This window comes from Thamnophis elegans, chromosome 17 (genome assembly GCF_009769535.1).
Source record: "Thamnophis elegans isolate rThaEle1 chromosome 17, rThaEle1.pri, whole genome shotgun sequence".
In the NCBI taxonomy this organism is placed as follows: domain Eukaryota; kingdom Metazoa; phylum Chordata; class Lepidosauria; order Squamata; family Colubridae; genus Thamnophis; species Thamnophis elegans.
In genome coordinates this window covers 9578882-9600580 of record NC_045557.1, presented here as the reverse complement: position 1 = coordinate 9600580, position 21699 = coordinate 9578882, and the positions used below count along the sequence as shown (strand labels likewise).

The 21699-nt window shown below is 48.3% G+C and overlaps 1 protein-coding gene across 1 annotated transcript in view; it reads right to left on the bottom strand.

The window, feature by feature from the left end:
• Positions 1-2737: 2737 nt before the first annotated feature.
• Positions 2738-21699, bottom strand: part of LTBP3 (latent transforming growth factor beta binding protein 3) — a 38292-nt gene continuing 19330 nt past the window's right edge. The window contains 19 exon segments of the mRNA XM_032234313.1: positions 2738-3257; positions 5535-5546; positions 5549-5665; positions 7429-7506; positions 8507-8605; positions 8608-8666; positions 10094-10235; positions 11463-11591; positions 12982-13065; positions 13868-14032; positions 14123-14251; positions 15759-15842; positions 15845-15877; positions 17516-17637; positions 18051-18291; positions 19832-19951; positions 21421-21444; positions 21447-21485; positions 21488-21547. Coding sequence (XP_032090204.1) covers positions 3112-3257; positions 5535-5546; positions 5549-5665; positions 7429-7506; positions 8507-8605; positions 8608-8666; positions 10094-10235; positions 11463-11591; positions 12982-13065; positions 13868-14032; positions 14123-14251; positions 15759-15842; positions 15845-15877; positions 17516-17637; positions 18051-18291; positions 19832-19951; positions 21421-21444; positions 21447-21485; positions 21488-21547 — 1883 coding nt within the window. The 3' untranslated portion in view covers positions 2738-3111.

The following is a 21699-nucleotide window of genomic DNA, read 5'->3' as shown; positions in this document are numbered from 1 at the left end:
TTTCAAATTGCAAAGTTGGAGGGGTGGGGCTTTTATTTAAGGACAAGCCAGCCCAGCTCAACCCCATGCAAAGCCAAATCCCCTCCCCGGGGAAAGGCAGCCCCCCCCACCCCGGGAAGCGGACCCTTCCACGATCGCCACTCCCTTAAGGAGACAAAAGGACCCTTCCCCGTTTTACAAGCGGCTGGAGAGAGGGGGAATTGGAAGGCAGCTCTCCTGGCAGCCCGGCCGGTTGGTGGAGGGGCTTCTCTCCACTCCTTTGATGCAAATGGGGGAAAGGGGCTCCGCGCCCCTTGCAAGGCGCCCCCCACCTCAACCCTCGCGCGCCACTCACCTCCCCTGCTGGACAATTCAAACGCGCGGCTGCAAAGCAATCCCACGCCTGCGCCTGCGCCCCCCGCCCCGCCGCGCGCAAAGGAGCCTGGGGCTGAAGTCCCGCTTTTGCAAGGCACGCCGGGAAAAATTGTTTTGGAAGGTGGTTTTTTTTTGGGGGAGGAGACTCCAAGGGACCTTGGAGGTCATCTAGTCCAACCCCCTGCCCAAGCAGGAGACCCTACATTTGCCTCTACCTAGCATCGAACTCACAATCTCTTTTGCCAGCATTTTGAAGTAAAAGCAAACATTCAAATGGACTTGTTTGAATTCCCAGGGATTTTGTTTTCAAAAATGAGCCCGGAAGTGTTAGAGTTCCAAGCATTAGAGTTCCTCTAAAAATTTTTATCTCTAGGTTCACAGCAGAGACCACAATCAGGAAGTCCCACTGAATCTTGGGTAATATTTTTTTAAAAAGTCGACCCTATGCACTCTGGGACTTGTAGTCTACTGGAATAGAAACATGAACTGGAATTTCCAAAGGCTGGCTGAAGAACTATTTTCTGCATTGTTGCAGAATGCATTATTCTGCATTTTCTGCATTCTGCATTTTCAGTTCTACATTTAGCACCATGCTTTTTCAAATAAATTCATATTTTTTCCCCAGCAGCATACATTTTCCTCTTCTTAATTCTAATCTTAGATTTAATTCAAGTTCTTAAGAAGAGGATGCAACTGAGCTAGGAGAATTCTTCACTTTGACCTCAGGATTTTAAAGTTTTTTTAAAAGATAATTCATATCTCTGATATATGCAGCACCTATGATTATGTCCAGGGGCGTGCTGTGGAATGCAGTGATTTAACAACTGTGATTGGCTTAAAAGCGGTGATACGAAGGTCGTAAAATGGGGCAAAACCTCAGTTTACAACTGTCTTTACCTCGCAGTGAAAATCTGGAGCTGAGTTATGGTTCTCTTTTTCTCTGAATGTTTAGAAGAAAGATTTGAATGTATAAAAGTTGTGTACCGTCATGATTCTAGTTGCAATCATCATCATCTTTTTAATGAACCCATAATTCCTGTCATCGAGGTGGAGTCTGGGCAGAGTGTTTGAATGGCCGGATGCCCTTCTTGTCACAAATGCAATAGCAGTAGACTTAGCAGTAGACTTATATACCGCTTCATAGGGCTTTCAGCCCTCTCTAAGCGGTTTCAGAGAGTCAGCATATTGCCCCCAACAATCCGGGTCCTCATTTTACCCACCTCGGAAGGATGGAAGGCTGATCAACCCTGAGCCGGTGAGATTTGAACCGCTGAACTGCTGATCTAGCAGTAGCCTGCAGTGCTGCATTTTAACCACTGCGCCACCTGGGAGTTTTGTTCAGCAGATACATTCTCATTGTGCCCAGAGAGAGAAATATCTGCCTCTACCTGGGACTGAACTCCCAGCCTCCTGATTGGGAGGCAAGAACACCACCTCTAGGCCACCGCACCACTCACAATTCTAATTGTAGTATTTTGTGCAAATTCATAAAATTGGATGAACAGAGAAAAGCTTGAGGATATATGATAATGATAGGAACCCACAAGCGAAAGCTGTCCAAAAACGACCATTTTAAAATATCAGCATCCCATAGAATCACAGAGGGATGTGGGTGATGGTTAAAAAATAAACATTGGGTAGAGATAAACATGCTTTTTGCCTGAATATGTTAAAACGCCCCATGTCGTCATCAAAACTTTCCTTTATCCCGAAGTTCTGACCGAGGCTTCCCAAGCCTTAAGCAAACTCCTTGTCCAGACAAAAGCTCCTTTTATGAATTGACTGTGAATTCTGCTCCTTCACATCCAGCAAAGTCTTTCCAGGGAGGATTTACAGTCACAGACCTTATCTGGCTTGGAGAGCTGCCAGGCCGATATTTGCAAAACGTGGCCAGGAGTCTTGGAGAGTCACGAGCCAATGAAGCGAACTAATGGTCTCCTGCAAACTCCACTCCCTTTTGCTCCTCTTTTCTTTCCTCTGGGAGGGGCCATTCACGTCCCCTGTGGCCTTCCTCCCAAGTCGAACCCGTTCTTTAGCCGTTCCCTTCGTCTGGCCACTCTGCACATGTGCACACTGGGAACAGGCTCCAGCTGTTCTTCTGCCTCCCTGATATCTGACTCTGAAGGCAGCTGATAACTGTCAGACGGCCCTGGCCCCCTCTCTGCCTCCGACACAGAGCCCTCCTCAGAGCCTTCCCCAGACTCCAGGACTGGCCCATGTTTCTCCCCAACCCTCCTCACTGTCCGAATCTGTTATCACCCCCGAGGGCAAATCAGACATCGTCAATCTGTATGGCCATTTCCTTCTCTTTTTTTTTTAATCAGCAGATTAACTTTTAAGTTTCTGTCTTCTATTTTTTCTTCCACCAATGTCTATTATGTACAAAAGGAATTTATTATTATTATTTCTGAATCCTATAGAAACCAAGTGCAAACTGTTTTTTCTTCTTTTAAAACAAACCCTAAGAATCCAGCGGGTTAAAGACATAGAAACGCAGGAAATAGGTATAAAATTCTCAGCAAAATCAATGCCCCTCATAGTAGCTGGTACAACTCCCCCCCCCACTTTTTTCCCCAAAAAATAATTATAATAAAGTGAGAACTGCCTTGGTGAATTCAGACCCCCGAAAAAAGTCGCTCCCAAGTCAGCATCCAGTTTCTGACGGCGGGCAGCGAGAAGAAGAATCTCGCCACGCCCGTGAGCATTCGTGGATGGCCACGCCCCCCGGTCCTTCCATGCTGTGGTTAGCACGACACGCTATCGTTGAGGGACGCAGATTCCCCGCGGCCAGGACCGCGAGTAGCCGGGCTTGCAAGTACAGAAATAGGAACCGCTGGTGTTGATGCAGCGTTCGGATTTACAAAGCCGCCCTCGTTGGTTTAGCTCCTGGCACTCGTCGATATCTGTAAAGGAAGGAAGACATCACAAAAATGGACAAGAGGACATCTTCCGTTTTTCTGCTTCCCACCTGGTCTTTGGGCTTCCTGCGTATACTATTACAATTATAGTTAATACAAGTGTTTATTATATATAGTTACTGTTATGAGTTCATGTTTATTTACCATGATTTTTTTTTAATTCTGATCTTTGTCTGTGTAACTGACATACCATGTATTCATACACGGTATCAAAAGCGCATATACAGATATAGATTAGATAGATAGATGATAGATGAGAGATGAGAGATAGATAGATAGATAGAGAGGAGAGATAGATGATAGATAGATGATAGATAGATAGATAGATAGATAGATAGATAGATAGATAGATAGATAGATAGATATAGATAGGAGAGAGAGATGAGAGAGAACAGAGAGATAGATGATAGATAGATGATAGATAGATAGATAGAGAATGACATAGTGGAGAGAGAGAGACAGACAATGATAGATAGATAGATAGATAGATAGATAGATAGATAGATAGATAGATAGAGGATAGATAGATAGATAGATAGATAGATAGATAGATAGATAGATAGATAGATAGATAGATAGATAGATAGATAGAGGATAGATAGATAGATAGAGGATAGATAGAGAGATAGATAGATAGATAGATAGATAGATAGATAGATATAGATAGATAGATAGATAGATAGATATAGATAGATATAGAGATAGATAGATAGATAGATAGATAGATAGATAGATAGATAGATAGATAGATAGATAGATAGATAGATAGATGATAGATAGATAGATAGATATAGATGGATAGAGATAGATAGATAGATGATAGATGATAGATAGAGGATAGATAGAGATAGAGGATAGATAGAGATAGAGGAGAGAGATAGATAGATAGATAGATAGATAGATAGATAGATAGATGATAGATAGATAGATAGATAGACAGACAGACAGATGGATAGATAGATAGATAGATAGATAGATAGATGATAGATAGATAGATAGATAGATAGATAGATAGATAGACAGACAGACAGACAGACAGACAGACAGATGGATGGAGAGATAGATGATAGATAGATAGATAGATAGATATAGATAGATAGATAGATAGATAGATAGATAGATAGATAGATAGATAGATAGATAGATGGATGATAGATAGATATATATAGATAGATATGAAAGTTTAATGTTACTCTAAGGCAGTATTTCTCAACCTTGACAATGTTAAGAGGTTCAACTCCCAGAATTCCCCAGGATTTAATAGAAGTGGACTTCAACTTCCTCCCCAGGGGGCTGCGGAATGCCAAGTCCACACATCTTTAAATGCCGGACAGGGAATTCTGGGAGTTGAAGTTTAGGAATCTTAAAACGTTGTGTCCTGGGAAATGTGGGAATCAAAAGTCCACACCTCTTAAAGCATACCGGCTGGGGGAATTCTGGGAAACGTTCATGAAACCCGAAGACCAGCTGGCCGGCAATTCATTTAGTGACTCTTCGATGTTTCAACGGCACTGCAGAAAGTTACTTATGACCAGAGGAGAAATGCTCTGCAGGTGCTGAAGCTGAAGGGAAGTTGGACAGTAAGGGGCGGGGAACCAGCTGTGCTGCATGATTTAATTCCTAGGAAAGCGGGACTTCATGCTTTCTAGCAAATATAAATCGTGGCACATGATCGGCGGAACTTTTTTTTTTAAGTAACTTTAAAAGTTTTTTAAAAGTTCTTGCCGATCAGCTGTGCAGCGCGATCGCCAGCAATATAAATCCCGCGTCACAGCTGATCGTCAGAAACACCGGTTCGCCTGAACCGTAGCATTTCACCTGTTTTAAAACCATTTCTGACCATTGCAGCATTCCCAGGGTCGGCCACTCATACGACGGCTGCAGTGCTGGGAAGTCGTGCGATCCTCCTTTTGGGTCCTTCAGGCAAGCAAAGTCAATGGGGATATCCAGATTCACTTAACAGCCCCGTGACTCACTTAACGGCTGCAGGGATTCCCTTAACAACGGTGGCAAGGAAGGTGGTAAAAATGGAGCGAAATGCACTTAACAACTTGTCTCATTTAGCAACGGCAATTCCGGGCCTCAATTGTGATTGTAAGCCGATGCAAACCCCATGACGAGGCTTGAGTCTGCTTGGGGGCATCCTAAGATAGACTGCGCTGGATCTGGAGGTTCCACCTAATCCTGAGCGCGTGAAATTAAACATTCCCTGCAACAAAGGTTCAATACAGGGCAGTGCAGGAGCAGGAAAGTCCTCTTTACCTAGGCAGCGGTGCGAGTGCTGTCCAGCTGGAAGCCAGTGGGACATTCGCACACAGAGCCCTGCTGGGTGCGGACGCAGCGCCCGTTCAGGCAGCGGCATTCGTCCGAGTCCTCTTCTGAACTGTCGGCCTCTGTAGCCAAAAGAAAACAGATGTGATCAAAATGCCCGAACATCTGGAAAAGGCAGGCAACTTCCTGCTTTGTCTGATCCCAGCATACAGACAGCTGTTTCCTGCACCCAGAGGAGCTGGGCTGCTGTTCAGTTCAGCCAACCAAAAAAGAAAATTAAAAAAGACCAGGAATGTTATTTCATAAAATTTGGCAAACACAGGAAACAGGAACAGGCAGTCCTCGACTTACAACCTCTCGCTTAGTGACTGGTTGGAGTTATGATGGACCGCCGGAAAGCCACTTAGGATTTGGTTCTGGAGTTCGGATGTCAGCACACACAACTGCAACCCCATGCTCACATGGCAGGTGCTTGGCAAATGGCTCACCTTTATGGCCAGTGCGGGTGTTAAGGAGTCATGTCACGTGACCTCGGTTTATGACACTTTTTGCTAGCTTTCAACAAAAGAAGGGACAGGATGGGAGGGAGGGAGGAGAGAGATGGATGGATGGATAAAGGAAGGAGGAAAGGAAGGAAGGAAGGAAGGAAGGAAGGGAAGGAAGGAAGGAAAGAAGGGGAGTTTGAAGGAAAGGGAGGGAGAGGGAGGAAGGATTGAGGGATGGATGGATGGATGGATGGGAAGGAGGGAGGAAGGAAGGAAAGATTAAGAGATCAAAGGAAGGAAGGAAGGAAAAATTAAGAGATCAAAGGAAGAGGAAGGAGGGAGGGAGGTGGAGAAAGGATTGAAGGATGGATGGAAGGGGGAAGGGAAGATGGAAAAGAAGGGAGGGAGAGAAAGGAAGGACAGAAAGATGAATGGATAGATGGAAAGAGGGAGGGAGGGAATGAAGGAGGGAAGAAAGATTAAGAGATCAAAGGATGGAAGGATGGGAGGGAGGTGGGAGAAAGGATGGAAGGATGGATGGAAGGGGGAAGGAAGGATGGAAAAGAAGGGAGGGCGGGAGGGAGGGGAGGAAGAAGGAAGGACTGAAAGATGAATGGATGGATGGAAGGAGGGAGGGAGGGAAGGAAGGGGCATTTGAAGGAAAGAAGGTAGGGAGGGGGAAGAAAGATTGAGAGATGGATGGAAAGAAGGGACAGAGGAACGGAGGAAGGTGGGGAGGATGAGGAAGGAAGGAAGGAAGGATTAAGAGATCAAAGAAGGAAGAGGGGGGTGGGAGAAAGAATAAGGAACGGATGGATGGATGGATAAATGGAAGGAAGGAGTTTGAAGGAAAGAAGGGAGGAAGGATTGAGAGACAGATGGATGGAAAGAAGGACAGAGGGAGGGAGGGAAGGTGGATAGGTTGACAGACAACCTTATGGTGGACTTATCCTACGCAGAATCCCCACTGCTAATAACGGCACATTCCACCTGCCTCTTCCTGCTCTGGAGTCCTTTTGGTCCTTCATCTGCAGCTGGGCAGCTGCCATCCCAGCCCTGGGAGTCCCACCGGGCAGTCCATGGAAAGCCCCCCCCCCCTGCAAATCGGGCCATGTCCACAACATCCCAAGAGACCTTTGCTCAGGCTAAAGGCCCCTGCAGAGCCCTCCTAGAGGGCTCAATCCTCCGTGGAGCCCTGAGTGGTGCCCTTTCCCCAATATCGCCGAGACTGGATGGAAGGGGCAAAGATCCTGGAAGGAAATCCCAGCCAGCACGATTTGCAAGCTGCCCTTCAGAGCTCTTTCCCCAGTCGAGGCTCTTGGGCCTCCTTCCATCTTGTGGCAGGGAGTTCCACAGCCAGTGATATTATCGATGCAGGTCTCTGCTCCCCTTGGGCTCACCTTTATGCACCGCCCCGAACAAGGTGCTGAAGTCCCAGAAGGAATTGCTTTCGCTTGGAGCAGATTGGCAGTTGGACCCTGAGGAGAGAAAAAGACCCAGTCCTCATTGTCCTTCGAGCTGGCACCAAAGCCCAAGAGCCCTTTTTGCGAGAGCGCCCAACATTTTTTTTTATCCCACCTTTATTATTTTTATAAATAGTTCAGGGTTCTGGATATATTTATAATTCCTTCTTTCTCCTATTTCCCTACAACAACCCTGTGAGGTGGGTTGGGTTGAGAACAGGGACTGGCCCAAAGTTACCCAGCTGCCTTTCAGGGATAAGGCGGGACTAGAACTCACCTTCGCTTGGTGATTGGCCCAAAGTCACCCAGCGGCTTTCAGGTATAAGGCGGGGACTAGAACTCGCCTGGTGATTGGCCCAAAGTCACCCCAGCTGGCTTTCAGACATAAGGCGGGACTAGAACTCATATTCGCCTGGTGATTGGCCCAAAGTCACCCAGCTGACTTTCAGGCATAAGGCGGGACTAGAACTCACCTTTGCCTAGTGATTGGCCCAAAGTCACCCAGCTGACTTTCAGACATAAGGCAGGACTAGAACTCACGTTCACCTGGTGATGGCTCAAAGTCACCTAGCCCGCTTTCAGGCATAAGGCAGGAGTAGAACTCACTTCTCCTGGTTTCTAGTCTGATGCCTCTACCACCAACTATTTCTCATGTCTAAGGCAGAACTAGAACTCACTGTCTCCTGGTTTCTAGCCTGGTGCCTTTACCACTAGAGCAAACTGGCTCAACTATTCTCAAACACATAACCTCAGGCGCAAAGATGGATGCTGCAGTTTGAGCTTTCTTGCAAATGCATCTTCCCCGGATCCAGGAGTGTAAGAAAGATAAGGGAATTCTGCACATGCTCTAAGACCCTTCGGCTCCCGAATGTCAGTCCTGATTTTGCAAAGAGAATTTGGCTAGAATTTCACCTTTCCAATCCATCTTTGGAGAATTCCCCACGCCTTCGCAGAAAAGCACAGCTGGTGCCGACAAGAAGGGCGAGATGCCAGTCTTCCCAGAATGCTACGTTACCTGGGCTGCGTGGCGGGCAGGCGTGGCACTGGTTACCCCACCCTTTGCCATGGCGGCAGCAACATTCCTCGTATGTCAACTGTTGGCCACTGAAGGGCGCGAACACATCCCGTCTTCGCCCCGGAGTTGCCAGCAGACGTCCCGCCGATCGGTCACTTGTCTGCGGTGAAAGGGGGGGAGGGGGAAGAAGAGAAGCTAAACGAGGGAGACGGGCTTGGAAATTCAACAGGGTGACAACTGGGCACCTTCTGGGCAAGGAGGTGACTGTGGCTTTGGTTTTGGAGGCAACCCAACGTTTGGAAAAGAGAAAGAAGAGAAAAGGGAGGAGGGAGGGGAGAGGGAAGAGGGAGGGAGGGAAGAAAAGAAGGAAAGGGAAGGAAGGGGGAGGGAAGGAAGGAAGGAAAGAAGGAAAGAGAAGGAAGGAAGGAAAGAGAAGGAGGGAGGAAGATGGAATAGAATAGAATAGAATAGAATATCGGAATTGGAAGGGACCCTATAAGTTATCTAGTACAATCTCCTGCTCAAATAGAAAAGGAAGGAAGGAAGGAAGGAAGGAAGGAGAAGGGGGAGGGAGGGAAGGAAGGAAGGAAGAAAGAAGGAAAGAGAAGGAAGGAAGGAAAGGGAATGAGGGAGGGAGGAAGATGGAATAGAATAGAATAGAATAGAATATCGGAATTGGAAGGGACCCTATAAGTTATCTAGTGCAATCTCCTGCTCAAATAGAAAAGGAAGGAAGGCAGGAAGGAAGGGGAAGGGGGAGGGAGGGAAGGAAGGAATAGCAATAGCAATAGACTTATATACCGCTTCATAGGCCTTTCAGGCCTCTCTAAGCGGTTTACAGAGAGTCAGCATATTGCCCCAACAATCTGGGTCCTCATTTTACCCACCTCGGAAGGATGGAAGGCTGAGTCAACCCTGAGCCGGTGAGATTTGAACCGCTGACCTGCTGATCTAGCAGTAGCCTGCAGTGCTGCATTTAACCACTGCGCCAAGGTGGCGCAGTGGTTAAATGCAAGAAGGAAAGAGAAGGAAGGAAGGGAAGGAGGAAGGAAGGAAGATAAGATGGAATAGAATAGAATAGAATAGAATATCAGAGTTGGAAGGAACCCTATAAGTCATCTAGTCCAATCCCCTGCTCAAACAGAAAAGGAAGGAAGGAAGGAAGGAAGGAAGGAAGGAAGGATAGCTAGGAAGGAAGGGAGAGGGATGGATGGATAGATTGAAGAAAGAAAGGAAAGAAGAAAGAAGAAAGGAAGGGGAAGGGAGATGGATGGATGGATGGATGGATGGAAGGATGGATGGATGGAAGGAAGAAAGGATGGATAGATGGATGGAAGAAAGGAAGGAAAGAAGAAGAAAAAAGGAAGGCGAAGGGGGATGGATTGAAGAAAGGAGGGGAAAAGGAAGGAAGGGAAAGGCGAATGGATGGATGAATGGAAGGATGGATGGAGGGAAGGTGACAGAAAAAAAACAAAGGAAAAAAAATACCGAAATGCTGAATGAGGAATTCTGGGAGTTGAAGTCCACCCATCTTAAAAGTGTCTGAGGTTGAGAAATACTCCCTTAAAAAAAAAACCTTGCAAGGGCTCACCGATTTTGCTGGTGGGGATGCACTTCTTCTGGGCCCCGTCGTAGGTGGTGGAGGCTGGGCAGGCACAGTGGAAACTGCCCCGAGTGTTTTCACAGCGTCCGTTCACACAGTTCGACTCATCCAAGCACTCATCCACATCTAGGGCAGAACAGAGGCAGGGGGAGAGGAAAGACTGGGATCGCGGCTGCTAATCCACAAGGCCTCAAAATTAGAATTACAGTGTCTTTCTCCTTTAGAATTTCAGGCAATCCTCAACTTACAACCATTCATTTAGTGACTGAAAATGTGAATTATAACCAGGGTGTTCTGACCTAGGCTTCCCCAAAAAGCCCGAGGCAGAGTCCTGGTCCCAACAAAACCCCTTTTATTAAACGAATGGGAATTCCTCTCATTCCCATTCAGCCAAGGCCTGGCAAACAGTCTTTCAAAGGCGTATTTATGACCACAGACCTTATCTAGCTTGGAAAGCTGCCATGTCAATATTTCCCAGATGAGGGGCTGTGCAAGGAAAGACTCTGGGCACAGAGTCTCTGAGATTCACGGACAGATCTTCACACTCCTGAAAGGAATCGAACGACCGAACGAACGAATTGTTTCCTGCAAAAGCCCACTCCCCTTTCGCTCCTCTTTTAGTCCTATGGGAGGGGCCATTCACCGTCCACCTGTGACTTTGCTCCCAAGTCTACCCTGATTTCTTAGCTGTTCTCATCTTCTGGCAGCTCTGCACATGCGAACATTGGGAAGAGGCTCCAGCTGTTCCTCTGCCTCATTGCTGCCTAGCTCCGTAGGCACTGTCAGATGGCCTCGCCACCCCACCCATCTCTGCCTCTGACACAGAGCCCTTGTCCGAGCTTACCCCATCCTCTCCAGGACTGACCCATGCTCCTCCCCAACCTCCTCACTGTCCGACTCTGCTGCCAGCTCCGCCAGCCACTGGCAGGCCACAACATAGAGGTGGTATTCACATCTTCCCTACCAGTTCACTAATGTGAGCACGTTTGTGCGCTCACCTCACTCGCACGAGCCCTGTCCATGCATGCGCCCAGCCTTCCGCACATGTGCTTTGGCTTGAAAACGAGCCTAAATGGGAGCTCATAGAGCCGGAGTGGGTGGGCGCGGCCAGCCACGATTTCCACTACCGGTTCGGGCAAATCGGTCCGAACCAGCAGAATACTACCTCTGTTTTCGACCAATTTTCACACTTAACGGCCATTGCAACTTTCTCAGGAAATAGAAGGCTCACAATTTACTAATCCCCCACCCTCCCGGTTCCCGAATGGCAAGTCAGCTCTGACAGCCTGACTCTTCCTCTGTTGCTACTCAAAAGGTCAAAATTACTCCCCGTGCTGGGCTTCCCATTATTACCAACACACTCCAGAAGGTTGGCGTCGTAGTAGAAACCCTGCTTGCAGTAACACTCGTAACCCGGCTGGGTGTTCACGCATTTCCCTTCCTTGCAGATCTCTTCACCAAACAGGGAGCACTCGTCGATGTCTGGAGAGGAGAAGGAACAAGGAAGCGGAAGAGACGGAAGGCAAGAGAAAGAAAGGAGGGAAGAAGAGGTGATGAAGGAGGAGGGGCAGGAAGAGGTGGAGGAGAGGGATCAAGAAATAGGAAGAGATGGAAGGAAGGAAGGAAGGGGAAGTAGAGAAAGAAAAGAACAAAGAAGAGATGATGAAGGAGGAGGAGGAAGAAAGAGAAAGAGACGGAAGGCAGGGGAAGAAGAAAAAGAAAGGAGCGAAGAAGAGGTGGTGATGGAGGAGGAGCACGAAGAGGAGGATAAAGAGGGGGAGGAGGAGGAAAGGATGAAGAGAACAAAGGAGATGAAGGTGGAGGAGAAGAAGAAGATGAAGAGATGGAAAACAAGAAAAGGAAAAGGAAATGAAGAGGTGAAGGAGGGACAAGTAGAGGAGGAAAAAGAGAAGGAGTGGAGAAGGAAAAGGAAGAAAAATATGAAAGTGGAGAAGGAGGAAAAAGAGACAAAGAGGTGAAAAACAAGAAAAGAGAAGAGAAGAAAGATGAGAAAGGCGAAGGAGGAAGGGGAGAGGAGAGGAAAAAGATGGTGGAGAAGGGAGAAGAAGAGAGATGAAGAGATGGGAAACAAGAAAAGAAAGAGGAGGAGAAGGAAGAAGAGAAAGGAGATGGAGGAGAAAAAGAAGCAGGAAAGGAAGATGGAAAAAAAGTGATACCAGAGGCGAAAAGGAAGAATGGAAGGAGAAGGAAGAGGAGTAGAAGGAGAAAGAGAAGGTCATTAAACAAAACTTCACATCACCAATATGGCACAGGGGTCTCACGGCCATCCCGATATGTAACCCTCTCCTCATCCTGCTTTGAGGTCCACGCCGAGACAACCGGAAGCACCTCAAGACCCTCAACTGCCCCCAGGGATGGGATTCAGCAGTTTGGATCAGTTCAGGTGAACAGGTTGCTATTTTTACATTTGGTTTCACTGAACGGGTACTTGCAAGAACTGGCTGGCCACACCCATCCACCCTGCCTCCCTCCTCCCAGGAAACTCCACACAGCCCATTTGGGATGCTAGGTAAGTGTAGGGCCCGGAAATTCTGGAAGGGCGAAAAACGGGCCTCCTGGAAGTTCCAGAAATGGGCCCGTGAAAACTCCCCCCCCGCGGCATGGTGCGGGAGGCTGAGTAGGCCACGTCCACCGAGTAATCGAGCAGAGAACCGGTTGTTAAATTTTTTCAATCCCCGCTCCAGCCGCCCCCACCCCTTTTATCCAGCTTTACAGAAGTGGGGGGAGATGGGTCAAGAGGACAATTTGCCCACCCAGGCTCCGCCTCGCTGTGACACCCTCTGCTCCCACCCAAGCCAACTCCAAAGGCCTCCATCCTCCGAATTTCAGGGCCGAGCACCCCAAAACTCACCTCGATGCGTTGGAATGCCGTAGTTCAGGATGGTCTCATCCAGGATGAACCCTTTGCCGTCTGGGCACAGAGTGTGGAACTCAACTGGTGGAAGAAGAGACGGGTGAAACTCAACTCATGATTCTGCCAACCGTGTAGGAACTCCTGCTTGAGCAGGGGTTGGACTAGAAGACCTCCAGAGTCCCCTCCAGCTCTATTCTGATTGATAATCACTGTGCCACCATAGCTCTTCAGACATTATGGATGCCCCAACACGGGAGGTTTTTAAGAACAGCCGTGGTGGGTGGTGCAGTGGTTAAGAGTGCAGTACTACAAGCTACTTCTGCTGCCTGCCGGCTGCCTGCAATTTGGCAGTTCGAATCTCACCAGGCTCAACGTTGACACAGCCTTCCGTCCTTCCAAGGTGGGTAAAATGTGGACCCAGATTATCGGGCGCAAGAGGCTGACTCTGTAAACAGCTTAGAGAGAACTATGAAGCACCGTGAAGTCTAACGGCCATTGCTATTTTCCTTCTTTCCTTCCCAGTGGTTAGAATGCAGGATTGTAGGCTAACTCTGCCCATTGCCAGCAGTTCAATCCTGACCAGCTCAAGGTCAATTTCCGTCCTTCCGAGGTGGGTCAAATGAGGAGCCAGATTGTTGGGGGCAAGAGGCTGACTCTGTAACCGCTTAGAGAGGGCTGTGAAGCACCGTGAAGCGGTATATAAGTCTAAAGGCTGCTATTATTTGTCTGAAATCTTATCGGGCTTCCTGCCTGATCAGAGGGTTGGACTAGAAGGCCTCCCAAGGTACCTTCCAACTGTTATCTCCCTATTCTGTCTCAAGCTGAGTTTGGGACAAGGCTCATTTTCAAATTGAACGAGAACGGGACACAGGAGGTTTCCAACTTACTCGAGTTGAGAACGGGCACGGATAGATCTCGCAGTGATCCCCCCAGCCGGCCCCGAGCGAGCAGCAGCATTCCTGGCGAGAGACGTTGGTGGCCAGCACACTATCGCAAAACACGCTGTCATCGAAGTTCAGGTAACACTCCTTTTTATGGTGGGGGAGCTCTGTGGAGAAACGTCGCCGCCGTTGTCGGGAATTCCTCCCACCTCAAGGTGCGTTTCCCCCCCCCCGCTTCCTTCGCGCACTCCGTTTACCTTCGCAACTCTGCTGGTCTTTGGCGAGTGTGAATCCCTCGTCGCACACACACACGAAGGAGCCCTCGGTGTTCTCGCACACCCCGTGCGGCTGGCAGAGGTCAAGGTCTCGCGCGCACTCGTCGATGTCTGCGGAGGCATCGTGGGTGTTGGTGCCAGGGAGGAAGGCATCCTCGCACCTCGGATTTCCCCACGACTTTACGGAAAGATTTGCACCAACTGATCCTGAATGGATCAGCCACGGGGAACAGGGGATGTCATGGGCCCATCAGGGCCCGATTCAGAGGAGGAAGGGGAGGAGTTTGAACCTGGGCTGTCCAGCAGGGATGTACGTCTCCCTTAACAATGTTTTGGGGAGGCCAGGGGTTGAGAAGTGTCTGTCCTCCGTTGAGTCTTAGTAGACAACTAAGTAAATACAAGCTAACCGTGTGCGGCAACAATCAAAAAGCCAATGCAATCCTAAGCTGCATTTACAGAGGGATACAATCAAGATCAAGTGAGATACTAATACCACTCTATAAACCCTTAGTAAGACCACACCTAGAGTACTGCATCCAGTTTTGGTCACCACGCTATAAAAAAGAGGTTGAGACTCTAGAAGAGGGCAGAGAAGAGCAACCAGGATTATTTTAGGGGACTGGAGGTTAAAACATACAATGACCGGTTGCAGGAACTGGGCCTGGCTAGTCTAGGGAAGGGAAGGACCAGGGGAGACAGGAGAGCATCTTCCAATATTTGAGGGGCTGCCCCAGAGAGGAGGAGGGGGAGAAGCTATTTTCCAAAGCAATGTCATCAAAACTTTCCTTTATCCCGCTCTTCTGACCAAAGCTTCTGAAGAGCAGGAAACAAACTCCTTGTTGTCCCAACAAAAAAGCCCATTTATTAATTGACTGTGAATTCTGCTCCTTCATCTCCAGCAAAGTCTTTCAAGGGAGGATTTACAGTCACAGACCTTATCTGGCTTGGAGAGCTGCCAGGCTGATATTTGCAAAACATGGCAAGGAGCCTCGGAGGGTCACAAACCAATGAAGTGAATTAATAGTCTCCTGCAAAACTCCACTCCCTGTTGCTCCTCTTTTAATTCCCCTGGGAGGGACCATTCATCGTCCGCTGTGGCCTTCCTCCCAAGTTGACCCTTGTTCTTTAGCTGTTCCCTTTGTCTGGGCACTGCGCATGCGCACACTGGGAACAGGCTCCAGCTGTTCTTCTGCCTCTCTGATGTCTGACTCCGAAGGTAGCTGATAACTGTCAGACGGCCCTGGCCCCCTCTCTGCCTCCGACACAGAGCCCTCCTCAGAGCCTTCCCAGACTCCAGGACTGGCCCAGGTTTCCTCCCCAACCCTCCTCACTGTCCGAATCTGCCATCAGCTCCACTGGCCATTGGTGGGCCACAACAGGGGCTGTGGTTTGAATGTTCCTGCCTTCAGAGTCGCGAATAATGGGGAATAATCTTGAGAGCAATAAAGGACTCTCTAAATGCCAAACTTGCCTTGACCACCTGGGTCATAACAGGTGAGCTTGGCCCGCCACGAGTCACGGGTCAGATGCCCCTTCTGGAAACACGGGGGTCCCTTGTGAGCCCCAACTTGCTGGCGAGGGAGCCGGGAAGGGAGCTCGCTCACACAGACACACAAACCTTGGCACATTCGATTACTCTCCAGTGGTATCCCGTCCGGCACAAGACACTGGTAGGAGCCCACCGTGTTTATACATTCGCCCCAACGCAGGCGGCACGGAACTCACATTCGTTTACATCTGGAAGGGCAGAAAGGATCAAGTAGAATAAATAAAATAAAAACAATGCCTTCGATTTTTTATCGGCAAAAAGGGCAGAGTTTACGATTGGCTCAGGAATTGTGTTTTCCAGCCTGGAGGGTGGGTGGGGAGGAGGGGAGAAAGAATCTCAAATGGACAGCTGCAGTTATAAAGCTGGTCAGGATTTATCTGCAGAAATGGCAGAGAACTCTGCACATGGTAATTGGCGTTGTATCTCTCATGCCACCTGCCAGAATGGTCAATCACATCCAACATCTTGGTTCCCAAATCTATCTAATCTATCCATTATCTCCTCTGTCTCTCTCTCCTCTATATCTATCATCTGTCTCTGTCTCTCCATCTGTCTGTTTACCGATCATCTATCTATCATCCTAATAAATTTATATGCTGCCCAGAGTCGCTGGGCGGTGAGATGGGTGGCTTATAAAAAAATTAATCGAATGGAACGGAATGGAATGGAACAGAATAGAGAGTAAAATATGGAATAGGAATAGGAGGACAGAAGAGAAGGGAAGGGGAGAAGAGAAGAGAAGAGAAAGGAAGGAGGGGAGGGGAGAAGAGAAAGGAAGGAGAGAAGGGGAGAAGAGAAAGGAAGGAAGAAGGAGGGAAAGGGAAGGGGAGAGGAAGAAAGGAAGAAGGGAAGGGGAAGAAGAGATGAAAAGAAGGGAAGGGGAGAAGAGAAGAGAAAGGAAGGAAGAAGGGAAGGGGAGAAGACCGAGAAGAGAAAGGAAGGAAGAAGGAGGGGAAAGGGAAGGGGAGAGAGGAGAAGGAAAGAAGGGAAGGGGAGAAGAGATGAAAAGAAGGAAGGGGAGAAGAGAAGAGAAAAGGAAGGACAGAAGGGATGGGGAGAAGACAAGAGAAGAGAAAGGAAGGAAGAAGGAGGAAAGGGAAGGGGAGAGGAGAAAGGAAGAAGGGAAGGGAAATGAGCAGAAGGGAAGGGGAGAAGAGAGGAAAGGAAAGAAGAAGGGAAGGGGAGAAGACGAGAAGAGAAAGGAAGGAAGAAGGAGGAAAGGGAAGGGGAGAAGAGAAAGGAAGGAGGGAGGGGAGGAGAAGACAAGAGAAGAGAAAGGAAGGAAGGGGGAAAGGGAAGGAGAAAAGAGAAAGGAAGGAGGGGAGGGGAGAAGAGAAGGAAGGAGGGAAGGGGAGAAGCGAGGGAAGGAGGGAAGGGGAGAAAGAAAGGAAGGAAGGAAAGAAGAGAAAGGAAGGAGGGTGAGGAGGGAAGGGGAGAAGAGAAGAGAACTAATTAACCAGATTTGGGAGCTCAAGTGAGGCTGGGACCTGAACATTTTAATCCTTGGAGCCTTTGGTGCAGTCTGAGCTTGGTGATTCGTTTGCAGTCGTTTTCTTACCCTATTCGGTAATGCCATCAGTGTCAGGGAGTGTGAGATTTGCTGCCCATTGCTAAACTTGAGAAACGCTGACTTTACCTCGTGAACAAAATCTGGCATTCTATTTATTTTTTTTCAAGCAAAAATGCTGGCCCAAATTTTAAACACATCCCCGGTGGCTTCCGAGGCACAGAAACACAGGCAGACAGCCTTCTCCGCATGCTCAACAGTTCTCTTTCCCCGTCACGAAGAAAAAACTCCCGGGAGTTCATGCGTTTCCCTCTCTCACCCTTGCAGCGTGGCCCGTCCTTCACGGCCTGGAAACCGCCGGACACTGGCACTTGAAGGACCCCAGCGTGTTTACGCAAACCCCCGTGGGTGCACAAAGAACCGTTCTGGCACTCGTGACATCTGCAGGAAGAGGAGAAGAATCAGATTGTCATGCCTCCCCGTCGGAGTCTGGCATAAGAGCTGACAGTGAGAGGGCAGGCTCCGTTGGCCTTGGAGGAAACTGGAAAAGGGCAGAGTCAGACCGGACAAGGCTGTTCGGAATTCGTCAGGCCTGCCAGCAGGGAGAAGAAACAGAGCTCAGATGAGGAGCAAGAACCACCCGCTCCTGATCCAAGAGTTAGGAGAGTGCAGAGAAGGCGTGATCAGTGCAGACTGAACAGGCATTCTGCACTAATTATCTGACTCTTTTGCTCCCTGTATTTTGCCAAATACATTTGGGATTTCTTGCCATGCAGCCTTTGCTGCAGACAGCACCGGGCTGGACAAATTTCAGCAGAGGCTGTGTGAGAGTTGTGTTGTGTGTTTGTTCTCACTCTGCTCTGGGACTTGCTTGCCAGAAAACTTGGAAGCGTTTGTGTAGGTTTGAAAGCAATAAAAGGGCCCCGTTTGAACTGATGGAGTGGAGTTTTCTGCATAGGGAGCAGAATTTACCGACGCAGCTGCGGAAATCAGCGGCAGGCACAAAGCCGTCCCCGCAGGAACAGCGGAAGGAGCCAGCCATGTTCTCACACCAGCCATGCTTGCAGGAAACATCCTCGGCGCACTCATCCACATCTGGGGAGGGGGGGGGGGAGAAGAACAGGACAATGAGCTCTTTCGATGCTAGGACCTGTCAGTGTATAAGAAATTATGAGCTGAAATAGCCATAGCAACCAGTCAGCCAATGGGACTGTTTTGGTGACATAAAAAAACAGGATCTGTAGTGCCTGGGCTTGTCCTAGCTTAAGTGTTCTATATATAAGAGATGGTTTGTCCTTGCAAAATAGCTTCTGTGATTCTGGGTTCTGGTTGTTCTGATTCTGGCTTCTGCTTCTTGTCCTTGTCCTTGCTACCACATTGCAACAGCTGAATGGGTATTGTATACCTGCATCATGTTTTATATTATTGTATACAAAGAAGGTTTCTTCTATAAATGAATCCTGCAGAATTATTTACTTGTGTGCTGGTTGGATTGCTGCAAACTCTAACACAGTGTTTCTCAACCTTGGCGACTTTAAGTCCTGTGGACTTCAACTCCCAGAATTCCCCAGCCAGCATAGCATAGCTGGCTGGGGGATTCTGGGAGTTGAAGTCCATAGGACTTAAAGTCACCAAGGTTGAGAAACCCTGCTCTAACAGGGCCCTATAGAGTCGTATGACTGCAAGGGACCTCGGAGGCCTTCCCCAACCACCACGGAATCCAAACCTTTTTTTTCATCATGAGGACTAGAAACTCTTTTTTTAAAAAAAAAAACAACGACAATAAGTCTTGCAATATATTTCACTCGTGAGGGGTTACACTCTTTTAAAATCAACCATAAAGTCTAATGGTATTTTTTTTAAGTCATGAGGACTAGACTCTTTTTAAAAACAACCCTAAAGTCTGACAGCTGAAGAAGCTTCTTGGATGAGAAGCGAAATGTCTTCGAAGGAAAAAACAAGAAAGTCCAGTTCCCTTTTGGGAAAAAAAACACCCACCTTTGGGGCATAAAGGCTGAAAATGTTCTTTAGTCATGAGGACTAGATTCTTTTTAAAAGTTCAAAAGTTCTGACAGCTGGCCCCTCCCCTCTGTGGTCACATGACTGGCCCTCATTGATAGCCATTTACAGCCTCTTGTAGTGATGAGACCACAATTTATCACGATTTTCCCCCCCCCCAAAAAACAACATTTGCTTCCCGTCTTCGGCAAAAATGCCCCCTAGCAAACAGTAGGTTTGTTTAACGACCGCTGTAAAAAAGAACAACAATGAAAAAGGCCATATAATTGGGCCCGTCACATGATGACTCACTTTTCAACGGTCATGACATGAATGCAGTGGGCAGGCTCCGTTACAGTTGTAAGTCGAGGATCTATATCTCTTTGGGGCAGGGGGTTGGACTAGAAGACCTCCAAGGTCCCTTCCAACTCTGTTATTCTATTCTAAAAACAATCAGTGTCTGGCGTTTTTAAGCATGAGGACTAGATGCTTAACTCTTTTTAAAGCAACCATCAATCTGATAACTTTTCTCATTATGAGGACTAGACACGTAACTCTTTTAAAAACAGCAACAACAACCATAACCATCAATTCTGAAGCTCTTGCTAAAGCTGAGAAGCGGTTGCAGTATGTCTACCATAACATATGCCATTTTGGGCCCGGAAGCCTGGCTGGCATGGGATACATTTATAACTGCCAGGTTTATTTTCACATCTCCCATCAGGGCAAGTTCCAGGATCAAGGCATTCATCAACATCTGAGAGACAAAACAATTGAAACAAAGGAGAAGTGGCGGTCCTTAGGGCTCTCTGAGCTTGGTGGGTTTCTTGCAGACATTTCATGACCCAACTAGGGAACGTCATCAGGGCTAGAAGGGAAGAGAAGGAGGAGGAGGAGGAGGAGGAGGAGAAGGAGAAGGAGGAGGAGGAGGAGGAGAAGAGGGAGGAGGAGGATGAGAAGGAGAGGGAGGAGGAGGATGAGAAGGAGAAGGAGGAGAAGGAGAAGAGGGAGGAGGACGAGAAGGAGGAGAAGAGGGAGGAGGAATGTGGGGTCCTTAGTGCTCTCTGAGCTTGGTGGGTTTCTTGCAGATATTTCATGACCCAACTAGGGAACATCATCCTTGAAGGAGGAGGAGAAGGAGGAGGAGGAGGAGGAGGAGGAGGAGGAGGAGGAGGAGGAGGAGGAGGAGGAGCGGAGGAGGAGGAGGAGGAGGAAGAAGAAGAAGAAGAAGAAGAAGAAGAAGAAGAAGAAGAAGGAAGAGGAAGAAGGAAGAAGGAAGAAGAAGAAGAAGAAAAAAATGGGGGTCCTTGGTGCTCTCTGAACATCATCAGAGCTGGAATGGAGTGGGGTTTGAGGAGGAGGAGGAGGAGGAGGAGGAGGAGGAGGAGATGATGATCTGTGGTATCCTTCAGGCTTTCTGAGCTTGGTGGTTTTCTTGCAGACATTTCATGACCCAACTAGGGAACATCATCAGAGTTATAATGGAGAGGAGTTTGCAGAAGGGAGGAGGAGGAGGAGGAGGAGGAGGAGAAGAAGAAGAAGGAGAAGAAGAAGAAGGAGAAGGAGAGGGAGAGGGAGAAGGAGAAGGAGAAGGAGAAGGAGAAGGAGAAGGAGAAGGAGAAGGAGGAGAAGGAGGAGAAGGAGAAGGAGAAGGAGAAGGAGAAGAAGAAGAATGTGGTGTCCTTTGTGCTCTCTGAGCTTGGTGGTTTTTCTTGCCGACATTTCATGACCCAACTAGGGAACATCATCAGAGTTATAATGGAGAGGAGTTTGCAGAAGGGAGGAGGAGGAGGAGGAGGAGGAGAAGGAGAAGAAGGAGAAGAAGGAGAAGGAGAAGGAGAAGGAGAAGGAGAAGGAGAAGAAGAAGAATGTGGTGTCCTTTGTGCTCTCTGAGCTTGGTGGTTTTCTTGCCGACATTTCATGACCCAACTAGGGAACATCATCAGAGTTATAATGGAGGGGAGTTTGCAGAAGGGAGGAGGAGGACAACGGACTGCTGTGGTGTCCTTGCTCCTCTCTGAGCTTCATTATCTTCCTTGCAGATGTTTCATATCAAACTAGGTAACCGCATCAGTGCATTGACACTGACCAGTGCATCACTATAGCAACACTGATGATGTTACCTACTTTGGTAGTGAAATGTCTGCCAGAAAACCATCAACCACAGGAAGCGCAGGAAGGACCCCACCCACTGGGCATTCCCCAACCTGGCTCCCCACTCCATACCCTCACACAGCGGCTGCCGGGAGGCTTCAGCCGATATCCGGCATGGCATTCACATTTGTAGTGTCTGGGAAATTGATACAGGAACCGCCGTCTCCACAGATGTTGGGCCGGGCGCATTCATCGATATCTAATGGGAGAAGAGGCATAAGAGGGCATAAGAGGGAACAAAGCATCTCCCCCCTGACTACATAACAGAATCGTTCTAAATTGGATCTCTCTTTGGTTAATTTCCATCCATTGCTTCTTTGCCCTGCCTTCTGGTGCATTGGAGAATAAGTT